The 13,864-nt window shown below is 40.1% G+C and overlaps 2 protein-coding genes across 2 annotated transcripts in view; one reads left to right on the forward strand and one right to left on the reverse strand.

The window, feature by feature from the left end:
* mblac1 (metallo-beta-lactamase domain containing 1) overlaps positions 1-1,501 on the reverse strand; it is an 8,543-nt gene extending 7,042 nt beyond the window's left edge. The window contains exon 1 of the mRNA XM_015046666.1: positions 994-1,501. Within this exon, the coding sequence (XP_014902152.1) occupies positions 994-1,404 (411 nt within the window). The 5' untranslated portion in view covers positions 1,405-1,501. The remainder of the gene's footprint in view (positions 1-993) is intronic.
* A 1,721-nt stretch (positions 1,502-3,222) lies between these two features.
* Positions 3,223-9,139, forward strand: mpdu1b (mannose-P-dolichol utilization defect 1b). The gene is made up of 7 exons (XM_015046702.1): positions 3,223-3,403; positions 4,488-4,553; positions 5,462-5,594; positions 5,682-5,767; positions 6,907-7,025; positions 7,636-7,746; positions 8,267-9,139. Exons 1-7 carry the CDS (start codon positions 3,277-3,279, stop codon positions 8,399-8,401), a joined length of 777 nt encoding a protein of 258 aa, XP_014902188.1. The 5' UTR covers positions 3,223-3,276; the 3' UTR covers positions 8,402-9,139.
* Positions 9,140-13,864: the final 4,725 nt, after the last annotated feature.

The following is a 13,864-nucleotide window of genomic DNA, read 5'->3' on the forward strand; positions in this document are numbered from 1 at the left end:
GCTATACATGTCTGAGCTAAGGTATAACTATCTGACAATGTATGCTGATCTGACAGAATACCGGACCACTTACAGCTCCGATGTTAACGCTATAAAATGAACGCTCTCTATCGAGGTGTCACCATGGAGGGATTTCTTTATTTAAATGGGTTCATTTTTCAGAGGGATACAAAGTGAGGGTACAAAGTGATTTTAGTAATTACATGTTTATAAGAGCAATTTTCTGTTGTCCTTCCATGGAAGCGGGCAGCTTTCAAACGGAAATAAAACAGTTTTTAATATAAGTTGCTGCTTTGACATGATCACAGAACTGCCGAAACATAAGTACAAAAATACCAGACAAAGTGAATCACAGCAACGTCATCAGCCGGTGTAACGCTGAACTGATGTGGTGAAGCTACCAGAAGCAGGAGAACGGAGCTGCGCCAAGAAGCTACAAACACTGAATAGAAGAAGAAGAAGAAGAGCTGCCATCGATACCGTTGCAGCCAAGCATGATTTAATGTTAAACAATACAATTTTAACAAGTTGCTCAAAGTCTAAACTGATATTGTTCTTCATTTAAGGTGTAAAGTTTACCTTCGACCAAACGCCCCCAAAAGGAATCCCAGCGCTCCCCTTTTGTAAAAATTTCCGCCAGCGCCCCCTTCCGTCCTCTGAACGCACCCCCGCTCCCCCCTCCCCCCCCTGAGGTACCGCCCACGTTGAGAACTGCTGTATTAGTGATTTAATTAGAGCCTTTAGAAGTGAAAATGGACATATTATTTCTGCAATAATCACATCCTCACTGTTGTGTTTTAAGGTGAAACTTGGTGGTATTCTGACTTCCAGGGTTGTTTTAGTTAAGATTTCCGAGGTAAATAAAACGCATCACATGAATCTTTCCAAATAAGAAAATGTGGCCACTGAATGCCACAAAAAGATAAGCTTCAGTCATACACAGACTGTTTTGGTGAAGTTTAAATAAAGTGCTGCAGGCGATGTGATCCTTACATGTTCATCCACAGTGTAGACCTGTCCTTCTGCCAGCTGGTTGGGGCGGTACGTGTCCCCCTCACTGATATCGTATCCCACTATAGTCAATGCAGAAGGGAAGAGATTCAAATTTCCAATGTGATCTGAATGTCCGTGAGTCCCCACCACCAGCTGTATATCCCCGGGCTCCAGGCCTCTTCGCTTTAATGAGTGGAGGAGGAATTCCCGGTCCCAGGGCCCCCCGGTATCCACCAGAATGTCCATGACTCCCCTTATGAGGGTAATAGTCCCGTCGGCTCTGAACGTCCCGTCAGTCTGAGGGACGCAGTAACCGACTTTAAGGACGGACACAGAGTACGGCTGGCCCGGGAAGTCCAGCTGAGTATCTGACAAACACACTCTCCGATACCGATCACACACTGCGGCCATCTGACCCTCACAAACAAACGACTTTCTGTAAAAACACACAAACTGCTGCTGTCTGTGACAGGATGGACGCTGCTTCTTCTTCGTTACAAAGACTGATCTATGGGTGGAATGCTGCCCTCTTTCGGTCCAGATATGAAACTGAACGACAACTTCTGCAAACGTTTGAAGAGTAAAGGCATTGTTAGCCTTTTAGTGTCTTAGTGATATGGATAACTCTAGCAAAATGTTCCGAAATAAGGATGCCTCATTTTGAAATATTTTTTTTATTGCTAATGTTAGAATTAACATTTAACTTCCAGCTAAGGTTGAAATCTAATGTTAGAACCTATGGGGCTTTTATTTTGTTTTTATAAACCGCTGCTGTTTGACGTAAACAAAGAACTAACTGTGGCATAATATGCCTAATGAATTAAAATGAGTTGAAAATGGCTCAAAATGTGTTGAAAGCAGAAACTGAGTCTGAGTCTGAATAGTATGCACAGTAGAGAATAAAAATGTAGGGTCTGCATGCTGCAAAAGGGAATTCTGGGGAATAAAGACAGAATTCTAAGAAAATAATATTGTTTTGCATAAGCCTAAAGATACACATTATTATTTTTATTTGACTAATTCATGTGTGTTTATTTCTCTTTGTTTTACTTTGTGGGTTGAAAGAGCTTTTATTCACATCAATAACGTCAATGTTTGTGGTTATTATTTTATATTATGATTGAAATCTCAACGTCTAATCAATGCTGACTCAATATATGCTGTGTGTCGCAGATACTCTCTTCCTCCTCTTTGAGCTCTGGATGAGAGCTTTTCCAGACAGCAAAATGTGGACAGGCAGAAACATTGGATCCATGTTTGAAGCCTGACATTTAAAAAGTGGTCAGTGACTTACATGTTGAGTCAACGTTAGGTTTTCAATCATAACTTATACTATATCAATGTTGAATCAACCATCATCTTACTTTGGATCTATGTGTATTTTGTGTATTGATTTTATATTAAATCAAAACTGAGGAATCATTATTGATTCATGTCAACATATATACTGTTGACAGAGATATGCTGCTGCTCATGCTGTTCAGAGCTGCAGGTGTGTGTTAGAGTCATGGTAGCAAACCAGCAAAAGGAAAAGAACTTTGCACAGTCCCCCCCCCCCACACCCACAAGCTGACAGAGTGAGATGAGTAATGCTGTTATATGCAGGTAATGTCAGAAAAATGATGACTAGCTAATGCCAATATATCACATTAAGCTTGTTCACAAGTTTAGTCTACTAATTTTGTTATCTATGTTCAAACATAGGTAGTACTGGTTACATTTATTGAGTAACTGTTTGGGGGAAAACTGTCCTCTTTTATTTTACTTTAATTATATTATAATTGCTATTCTTACTTGAGGAGATTGATTGTGCATTTAAAGAAATAGACTTCAGAGATTGGAAACATTAGATTCTTAGATTTCTGCAACATATGAGCTAATGTTTATGTCACTGTTTATATCCTTATTATTTATTTATGAATTAATAAACATGGCTATATTATTTGAAAGGTTACATTAAGGTTTGTTTATGTATTTATATTAAAGTAAAAGCTTGTTTACTCTGCCCTCCATAAAATAAGCCAGGCTTGTTATAATAATATAAGTATAATTCTATTCAATGGTTTACAATTCAATCTTTTTCTTTCTTTCTTTTTAAATTGTGACATTTCCATTAAAACAACTGTTATGTTGCATTTTCCTTTTCAGCCACACTATGGAAGTTCCTACATCCATCAATGAGAACAATGTCTATGAGTGAGAAGCTCCAGCGGAACCTTTGTATTTCACTGAAACTCCCGGGGACTTGTGACGGTAACACAATGAAGAGTAACGTCATCGAATATGGCAGATACGTCAGGTTATCCGAGAGGGGAATCATTCATGGATCCTTTTAGGGGAATATTAGTGGCATATTTTATGCCAGAAAATTGCTACGATAAGTTCTTTCTGGATTTCGACTTTCTGGACGGTGAGTGTTCGGTTTCGTCATTTCCTCCAGTCCAAGGTGTCTCGGGATGATGGTGGCAATTAGGTGTGAAGTCTTCCGGGATTTATTGCTTGTCTGTTCATGTTTTTGTTTGAACACCAGATATGCAGACAAGTTCCTCATTCAGTTGCGGGAGCATTCAGGGAAAGCTGCTCAACCGGAAGCCCACGTCACAGTTCTCCGGGCTGCAGCAGTTTAAACACAGCAGATTTGGAAATGAATGGGAGCTTAAACCCTGGAAATTGAAATGCAGTTAAAACCAGATAGTTCACGCTCCGTATGAAAATGCCGTTTCTTCTCTCTGACATTAAATCAAACCAGACGTTCCCTGCTTTACCTCAGCCATACCTAAATTATTAATACATTCTAAATGGCAGAATAATGAGGGATTTTTAAACAACTTTCTTCATATTCAGACACGTGCACGCGTTTCCTTATTGAATGACTTGAGTCAAACATTTCTGACTGCCTTCAGCAAGATGTTCAAAGTAGTTTCTCAGTTGACTGCAGACTCTGCTTTTTGTTGAAGAAAAATTGTTACGTTTGTATTCATCTCTCCATCATTTATTAATTTTCACCTCATCTGCTGTGTAATCTGCCAAACTCCACCTACTGTGCCTCCATCCATAAGTCAGTAGCGGCGGCATGATGTCAGACACTTTTAACACTTGAATCATTTTCAGCACTTGTTCACTTTCATCTTTCCCAATACCGTTTTTAACCCAAGATCCCTCTGCCATTTGCCCAGCAGAGGGCGATGTTGACCTGTCCCTACTTCCTTCCAGGACTCTGATGCGTGGTGAAGTGAAACCAGGCCTGCAGGACTGTGGTGTTGTGAATAATGTTCTGCTACAACCTGGGTTCATGTTGCTTTTCACTTCATATTCTGTTGCGCAAATTCAGAATGAGATCATGTTGGTCCATAAGGTCACATGGAGCAGCTCTAACCCAAACAGAGATCTACTTCCATTTATCTGGACGATTCCGGGTCAAATCAAATGACTGATTATCTCCACTCTATTGACTGTGTTCATGTATTTTATTCCTCTTTGTTTTTTTGGACCAGTACCATGTCTGAAGATCGTACTGAGCAAAGCCCTGGGGATCGGCATCATCCTGGGATCAGTGCTGGGTAAATCATTTATTTCTGTCTTAAACTATAACTGTTTAAATAAAGCTGAGTTGTTTCTCTCCTCAAATATATTAACAAAAATATTCAACCAATTCATTATTCCTGTGATTAATTGGGATTGGCGCTAAAGTTTGACTTTAAATTTAGGTAAAGCTTTTTGTGTGATACAAATATCCACTCAGACAGTTCAGGGTAATTTTGGCCTACCTAACAGCTAGACTTTAAATTGCAAATTCAGTTCAGTATTTTTTTTTCTTGTTGTTTTCTTTCTTTCTTTCTTTCTTTCTTTCTTTTTCTTTTTTTTTTTTTTTTTTTGAAAGAATTAATTAGTTTTGCTGAGAAGCAACCCCAGTGATCGTCATGGCAGCCCAGGCCTGCTGTCCTGATCAATCCCAGCCTGATGGGCAGCAGGAGAAGAATAAATTCATTTCAAAATTTAAAGGCATTTAGCCTCCAGAGGTTGATATAAGCTGTTTTAATTTATTATGCAAACATAAGATAATTTCTTTTCGAAACCCAACACATGCTGAGGATGCCGTCTGCTGGAACTACAACTTTAAGTTCAGGTTGGAAGGCCTTCCTGCCATCACCCTAATCTAATCTTTAGCACTCTTCACCGGTTCTGGATTAGATTCAAGTCAAGGTTTTAGCATGGCAGGTTCAAAACATTAATTTTTCAGTCAGAAGAATCTAAATCTAGTGGCTAACGCCTCCTCTGCAGGCTGCATCGGACGTTTTTCTTTCTCATCTGATCTGAACCAATTCACCTCTTTTCCTTGTGGGTGCTGCTTAACTTTAGTTATCTCCTCCACTCTTCTAGACAAAAATGGATTTAGGATCTCTTTAGATAAACGTCCTCTTGTGTATATCTGTAACATCTATAACATTTCTGCTTCCGCTGTTCACAGTGAAATTACCTCAGATCATAAAACTGATGAGAGCAAAGAGTGCAGAGGGGCTGAGCTTCAACTCTGTGCTCCTGGAGCTGCTAGCCATCACTGGAACAATGGTCTACAGCATGTCCAACAAGTTCCCCTTCAGGTCTGGACCTCATGCACTTTAACTCTGTGTTGCTTATCTCTACTTTTTGGTTTGATGGTTGAAGTAACATGCTGAATGTGGCCACAGTGCCTGGGGTGAGGCTCTGTTCCTCATGCTGCAGACGGTCGCCATCGGCTTCCTCATCCAGCATTATGGAAGAAGAACCGGCATAGGTGAGACCAGACACACTGTCACAACTGACTTGTACTGTCCTCTCACTGTTGTAAATGGGTTTGCTGCAGTTACTTCTGATTGTGGTTGTCTGCTGTTGACCAGTTACACTGGTCATCAGCCAAAATATTGTCTGGGGAACTTCAACTGTTTTAGGGTCATGTTGATGAGCTGAATCCTAAAATCACATTGGTTTTGCTCAATCAGGTCAACTTTCTGAACTATGGAGCAACATGAGCATCAAAATGCAGGACTTGTTCTCACATCTGGAGAATCTGATCAATGAGTGATGAGCAGGAGGAGAGATTCCATCAGGACAGGGAAGAGACGGAGAATTTTACAATGAAGACGTGATGTTCAACTCACATGTAGTTACCCTGATCAGTGTTTATTATTCAATTTGCAGAAATCCAAGTTTGTAACATTTAATTAATACACTCTGTTGGAAAACAATTCTTTTTCTCTCCTAAAACTTTTTTTTGGATGAGAAATATTAACAGAAATGAACTGATGATGTCACAAAAATGTCATCAATTTAGTCAGAAGATCAGATTTCTCAAAATCAAATTAGAATAAAAACCTGACCTGATTGGGAGACATGGATGTCATTTTTGGATTCAGTGGGGCAAATTAGTCTTAGTTGAAAAAACAAAGACAACTTCCAAAAAATATTTCTTTGTAACCCAGTGGTATCGATCTTTTAAAAAATAAAAAAACAACCTGCTAACACAGATTAATGTCAAAACCATTTTTTTTCCGTTTGTAAAGTTGCTAAATATAGTGAAAGTCACTAAGTTGCCAGCAGTGGTGTGACTATTGTTAACAGCTAATAGCTAATAGTAGAGCTAAAGGGGAGAGTGGCTGATTTTCAGACCTTTACTACGGTTGATAAGAACTGAAGATAAGATCAGTTTCACATCAAAGTATCGACTAATGGCTCAAAATGAAGGAAATCAGATAAATGGACTGGCCGACATGTCGGTGCTCTGCTGGTAGTTACAGTGGCTGCTGTGTATATGGATGGATAGATTTGGTTAAAGTGCTTAAAACATTTAAAATCATGTTTAGGTTCAGTAAAGATAAGGTCAGATAAACACCAATCTGTTAGACATTGAGCTAAACGTCTATACTTGTCGTCCAGGTCTCTTGTTTCTGGTGGTATATTTCGTCCTGCTGGGCGTCCTCCTGTCTCCAGTCACTCCCATGTCGGTGGTCACCAGCATGCAGGCCTTCAACATGCCAGCCATCATCATCGGCAGGGTGAGCAAACCCTCCATGTCTCTCTGCATCACACTGCCTGGCCTCTAACATGCTGACAAGTTACTGACCTGGTATTAATTGTAGCTATATGAGTTTTCTGAGTTATTATTTATTTTTTTATATATGCATGAGTGGGACAAACAGAATGAACAGGCATGAAATGCAGAATAGTTTGAATATCAGTTATAAGTGAAGGAAACCGGCTTACTGCAGCATCTACAGACACTCTGCTGAGTAGGGAGGCACTGATGTGAACATTTTGGTTAATATTGATACCATATATTAATTTTGCTGTTATGGCCAATAACCAGTATTATCTGATAGTATATATATTCCCCAACACCTTCGACACCTTGAGAAAAAAACAACCACACTGCTGACTTCACCACTGCTTCTCTGCTTAAGTTAAACTCCCATAATCCTGTGCTGAATCTCTATCAATGTCACGTGACCCAATCTCTCTGGAAACAAGGCGGACATGCATAGCGGTTGTTGATATCAGCCCAGTTTTATTGATCCAGACTGATACGATGCGTTAAAAATGACCCTGGGCCGATGGCGATGTTACTGCAAATGTCCGACTGACTCTGACTCTGTCTGACCGTTCCAGCTGATCCAGGCTGCAACCAACTTCCGTAATGGACACACGGGCCAGCTGTCTGCCATCTCCGTCTTCCTGCTGTTTGCCGGATCGCTCGCTCGGATCTTCACCTCCCTGCAGGTGAGAACAGACTCGTCCTCCATCTTTGTTCCTGTTCTGACGGAGGAGCAGAGGGAGGTTCTCATTAAGCTCACATTAAACAAGTTGAACACAATTTGGAGCCCATTTCATCATCGGTGTATTTTTTCTGAGTTGTGAATGTCTTGTTCTTAAGTCAGTGACTTGATGATCTGCTGGGTTTCCATTGGTTAGAAACTTTAAAAAAATTAATAGAAATGTATTTAATATAAAACTAAAAAATACATGGTGTGGTACATTTAATTAATGAATGAGAAAAATAAAATTTAAATAAAAAAATGACATAACAAAGAAAAAGAAACAAAGTATTAAACTTTTTAATCCACTTTGAATAATTAATAGAGCATACTGTACTGTTTGATAACTAGGATCAATGGCAATGCATGTCAACTGAAATGATTATTACTATTATTATTTTTGTAAAGTGCATGAGACAACATTTGTTGTGACATTTTTTGCTATAGAAATAAACTGAAGAGAATCGAATGTTGTCTTCTCCCAGGAAACCGGGGATTCGCTGATGGCTCTGACGTACGTCATATCCTCTACATGCAACGGCATCATCACTCTGCAGGTCCTCTACTACTGGAACAGCAGCCCTGAACACAAGAAGAAGAAGAAGAAGAAGAGGGAGTAAACGGCGGACAGCTGTCGTGTTGTTTATGAGCGGTTTTTGAATTTCTCTTCTTCAAAACCCGAGGAGCTCACAGACAGCGAGCGGAGCAGCACTAACGTCCCGCTTCAGGAAGAGATGAATTTTCCAGACCAGAGTGATGATGTGCAGCTCCTGGCTTCATGACTGTCAGCCGGGATCCGGACCGCTCTCCCATCATCACCCAGTGATCACATTCCAGGGAAACATTCCTCATCATGACGACCTGTTCTGACGATCAGATTAATAAAAAAGTTCTGTGTGAGCTTTTGTTTCTGTTCGTTTTCCCACGTAAAATCCCATTATAATCTGGAAATCGTGACTGCTTTTTTTTTTCTTTTGTTAATTGAAATCTTTATATGTATTGAAAGAGTATGAATATTCAATTTCCAAATAACTGGAGTTGCTGCTGCAGTTCCAGCCTGTTTTTCTTTTGAATCTGATGTAAAAAGCTTTAGAATCAATGAACTGAAACCACGCCTGCAGCTTTTCACACGCCACCGCTCCGCCGGCGTGTAATCGGGCTCGACATCGTTATGTTGCAGTAAAGGAGGAAGTTCTGCGTTAGAGTCGCCATAAAGCAGAGCTGACTGTCAGGAAGTGAATCATCAAGCTGAAGTGGATCCTGAGTTCGGCTGGTGACCCGGTTCTGACCCAAACACCTCTGACTGATTTATGATCTACTGTACTTCTTCGATACATAAAAACATAATTGAAATTGAACTTATTGCAGTTTTTCTCAAGTTCTTTGGTGCTTTTTCCACTTTAAATTAGTTTTTTTTTTTTTCTATTTGTGTTACCGTGGAGCTCAGTCTGACAGAGATATAGATGGATACAGTTGAAACCAGAAGTTTACATACCCTATAATAAAACAAGACATGCATTTTAAGATTTTGACTTTGAAGAAAGTCATAAAAATGGCCTTTAAACATTTTCTCTCATTATTCTGGTGTTTAGCAAATAACCTTTTGTTCTGATTTCATATCAGCAAAAAAAAAATGTTGAGATTCTGATTTCAACAATAGATCATTTTAATCTCTCTTCTCTTATTTGATGCATCAAATGAAATTACTCATTTGTCCTTTCTTTGCAGCAAACTCTTCCTATGTGAATTTCTGTTGACATTTCTTTTGTCAGCTTTTTCTTGTCTGACGTTTTTCCCCTCTGAATTATAATATACCGATATCATTTTGACGGAATTGTGCATTCTCTTATTGGACCTAAATTCAACTCTGTTAATTTTTAAGCAATGCTTAAAAAAATGTATTCTATCATTTATGAGCATTACACATATGTTGCATATTGCAGATTCAACCTCACCGTGTCTAGGCTGAACATTTCTGGATGGGTTTTTATGACAGCTTTCCCAGTGGCGGCGATACTCTAAATATTCCTGTCTTTCTCAGTAGGAGCTGTTTCTAATTCCTCCTCTCCTACCTGCCACAGTTTTCACTTAAGAAGGAAAACGAGCTGCTCATGAATAAAAGTTTGACCCAGGAGAATCTTCCACTGAGTTCTGTTCACTTCAAACAGGTTATGACCGGATTGTCTCCTCAGAAATCCTGTTTGGTGACTACTACCCTTTCCAGCAGACGAAACTCACAAACACTGAGAATGACCACCGCTCTTTGTGGACTCCTAAGTCACTCTCACCACATCCATGGCAACCACTTGTTGAAGCTTCACTGCCTGTTGCCGGGCAATGTGATGTACTGGAGCAGAAAATCCCTCCATTGACATGCTCTCCGCCTCCTTTGCACTCACCCTTCTCCCTGCCTCATCCCTGCCCTCCCACTGACCACTGTCAAAACAACCCCGGTTTGTGCTCCCCTTCAGTGGGACGCTGGACAAGTGATGCATATTTTTAGATCTCCCCCTTCTTGTCACAGCACAGCCGTAAAAAATTATGTAAGGAAAAATAGCATAGATTCTTTGGATTGTATCAGAGAGGGAATAACTGACAGTGAAAGAACAAAGTAATGTTTTTGCTCCAAACATGGTGACGTAGTTCTGTGTTAGTTTAAGTTTATCTTCCGGTAAAAAGTATTTTCAGAATAGCCAGTTGTGTCACTTTCTAGGTTATGGATAAATTTTTGCCACGAGTTTCCACACTAAGGTCTCTAATTCTATGCACATTTTTCTTTATTCCACCAGCTCTGTGTTCCTCAACAGTTTTTTATTTTTAATAATCTCTGCATTTTCCATATTTCTATTGTTTCCTGTTGTATATTTAATACTGTGCTAAACTTACACTAAACTTTACTTAACTGTAGATTTCCACTGAGAGTTAAAATCATAATTTCTCAGTGGACTGGGCTTCCTATAGCATTCAAAATGGTAATTCCAACAACAGGTGTTCCACTGGAAACGTCCCAGTTCTAACTTGGAATTCCAGCTTCCAGGCTCAAATACATCACAAATCCTGTTTTTTGTTTGTTTGTTTGTTTTTTGTTGTTGTTGTTGTTGTTTTTTAATTGAAACAGGAGCCTTATAACACCTCTAACACTTATGATTCTAATTCTGACAAATAAGTAACAACTTACTTGTTATATGTTGTTAGTTTATTGCTATAGTTTGATAATCTGACATTAGTTGAACTGAATTGATTTTATCTGAATGGAAAATGGACTTGTTGCACCTTTAGCGAGATGCTAAATCCAACCCTAACCATAACATTAGTGTCTATAGAAACATGCCTTCTTAGGATCTAGAAACAGTGTTGGCATGAGATCCAACCTTAAGAGGAAGTTGCTCCCACTAGTCCCAGTAGAAAACATTCTGAATGATTTTGCCAATAAACCACTAGCAGCAGCTGTCTGTCTGTACGCAGTAATCAGTGTTGCAGATCTTTATTACATGCTGCAGTTACAGACGGGTTTTGGCAGCAGCAGAGACAGGATGGGCTGTCTGAGGAACTCTGGCTCTCTCCGTGTCCTCAGCATCTGTTCTCAGCTCCTTCTCCCTCCCTGCTGCTGATCTCCATGCCCTCCGTTTTTCTCCTCTCCCCTCCCCTCGGTGACCGATTAGCCGGTGTGGGGTTCCCTCCTATTTCCATGAGAAAGGCAACGGTCGATGAAAGGGTTAAGCCCGAGGACGCAGCCCCCCAGAAAGCAGCCCTAATTTTCTGCTCGGTGGGGGAGTGAGGGAAGCGGGGCGAGGGAACAAAGACGCCCAGGGGAGGAGCGGAGACTGCGGCTTTACTATATGCACCTGCGGCCTGAAAAGCCACAGACAATGCGCCTCCGAAACGGCCAATTACGGCCAGTTTTCTAAGGAGAGTCCTGGAGGAGGAGGATGGCTGCTGAAAGGGAAAGGGAGGGAAAAGAGGAAAGTGAATTTTAAAACAGGTTAAAGATAAGAAAGTAAATAATCATTGGAGACACTATAAGACCCCCCTCAGATCTCCACGAACCTCCCCACCCGTGTTTTCTTCTTAAAGAAATGTGGGCTGGAGCAGATCCGTGAGAGCTGCAGGCAGTGGAACCTGTGGAACCAGCTCCTCCACTTCAGACTCATGCAGCCTTACAGGAGTCAGGAAATTACACAAGATACATCTCATAGTTATTACTCTAGAAAAATATTTGTATTTTATCTAGTCGAAAACAGTTTTAGACTAATTCTGCTTTGGTTTATAGTTTGATGTCAGTTTCCTGTGGTTTCCTACCAACCCTCTGATATTCCACAAGTTTTTTTTGTTTTTGTTTTTGTTTTTTTTCTGGAGGAATCACATCTGGAATCTGCTGTGAACATCTGATCAGATTTTTTTATGTTATATTTCAAATGGACCTGAAAGCACCCAGGACTTTACAGCTTAACTGATTATAAAATGGCTTTCAGTGCTATTGTCAAAATCTAACAGGTCGTCACCAGGTCACTAAGGAGGATCTGAAAATGCTTAATATCACAAAAATTCACAAAGTGTGTGGGGAAAACATTTTGTACCCAAACTTTTTGTAGGATGGGAAGAAGCACCATAGAGGGAGCATGAACAGTCAGTCCAATAAAAGCTGAAGTTGAGTTTGCAGCTGTATTAACAGTTTGCCATGAAGGACTTATCAGCAATGACTGTAGCTTCCTATCAGTCTGCTAAAGATTATGAGACCATATAACTCCTGACAAAATAAAGCAACCAAACTGGTGGTGTTTTATGTGAACTATGTTCACATAAAACATCCAGTATGGACAAAAATGCTGAGTGGCAACTTGTTGCAGTAGTGCTGTTAAATTTATTTCTATATTTTAAAAATATTTTTCACACTTTAAAATGTTTTTAATCTGGTTTAGATTCTGTGAAAGCAACCAGAGAGTTACAAGCGGAAGAGGCTAATTGACATTTCAAAGTGTCACACGCTATTACCATGAAGGGAGAGGAAGTAAAAATACCTTGTATTCATCTGGACAGACTGAACTGGATCTGCAGCGCTGCCGTTTTCAACCAGGGACGGAGCAGACTGTACTTCAGGAAGCCAATGTTCATCTTCTAGTCATGGAGGATGGAATCTCCTCTGGCAACATCTGTTGAGGCAACCAAGCACTGAAACAGCTGAACAAGCTGCTGAAAGCCTGCTCTACTGTGGGGACAGCTCTGGAGCTGAATGTGCAAAAATTATGCTTCATAAACACTGCAAGTCTACAGATGGTTTTCAGTCAGAGGCTTCAACAGAGCCACTGCAGCACAGACCACTACATGAAACTCACTCTACCCTTTTATCAGCAATGAAGAATCTCTGAAAGAGGAGCCAATAAGAACTCAAATTTCCTTCTTTTTTGGGATAAATGTTCAAAACAGAACTGCAAGTGAAGGCAACACCAGATGTGCATCATTGTTCCAAAATTTGAGATGCATGCAGTGGCAAAAAACCTGGGCGTCAGGAGCCACTGGTGCCATCAGGTTATTGTGACACTTGCATTTTTTTTTAATGCTGGGACATTTATATTACTGCCAGTCGAAATAATGAGCGTCATGTTAAGTACAGGTAGAAATATAGCTGCACCAGTTCCACCACCACTTACAGCATTCTAGATTCACCTGCCACTGGACTGCATGGATGCCAAACTGCCATTACCCGGCAACCTGGACACTTCACTGGTTTTCTGATCAATCGGCACATTTTAACGCCTCGCAGACCGAGACGTTTTTAAACTTGTGAAGAATCCAAGCCCTCTCCCATAATGAGTATTACTGTGGACTTTTCCACATCAGTTTAACAACCAGAGAAGTCAGGGTGATCTTTAGGATTATGAAATGCATCACAAGTTCACACTTTGTTTAGCTCCTGATGGTACACAAATTATTTTCTGCCCTTTTGGAAAAAAAAAATATATATATATATATATAATACATCTTTCACAACATTAGAGTTGGCATGTGCTCAGGACCCAATAAAACATACAGCAAGAGATCCTTACTAGTTCTGGAAAAAAAAAAAAAAAAAAGTAACTGACAAG

Source organism: Poecilia latipinna, unplaced genomic scaffold, assembly GCF_001443285.1.
Source record: "Poecilia latipinna isolate Pla-1442-1.1 unplaced genomic scaffold, P_latipinna-1.0 Scaffold40, whole genome shotgun sequence".
In the NCBI taxonomy this organism is placed as follows: domain Eukaryota; kingdom Metazoa; phylum Chordata; class Actinopteri; order Cyprinodontiformes; family Poeciliidae; genus Poecilia; species Poecilia latipinna.

What these genes read in the sequence shown, in the direction of transcription:
- mpdu1b (XM_015046702.1), top strand. Translation starts at nt 3,277, where the DNA reads ATGGCAGATACGTCAGGTTATCCGAGAGGGGAATCATTCATGGATCCT. An exon ending in TGGAAGAAGAACCGGCATAG is followed by an intron (nt 5,768 to 6,906) that starts GTGAGACCAGAC and finishes CTTGTCGTCCAG; the next exon opens with GTCTCTTGTTTCTGGTGGTA. An exon ending in GGATCTTCACCTCCCTGCAG is followed by an intron (nt 7,747 to 8,266) that starts GTGAGAACAGAC and finishes GTCTTCTCCCAG; the next exon opens with GAAACCGGGGATTCGCTGAT.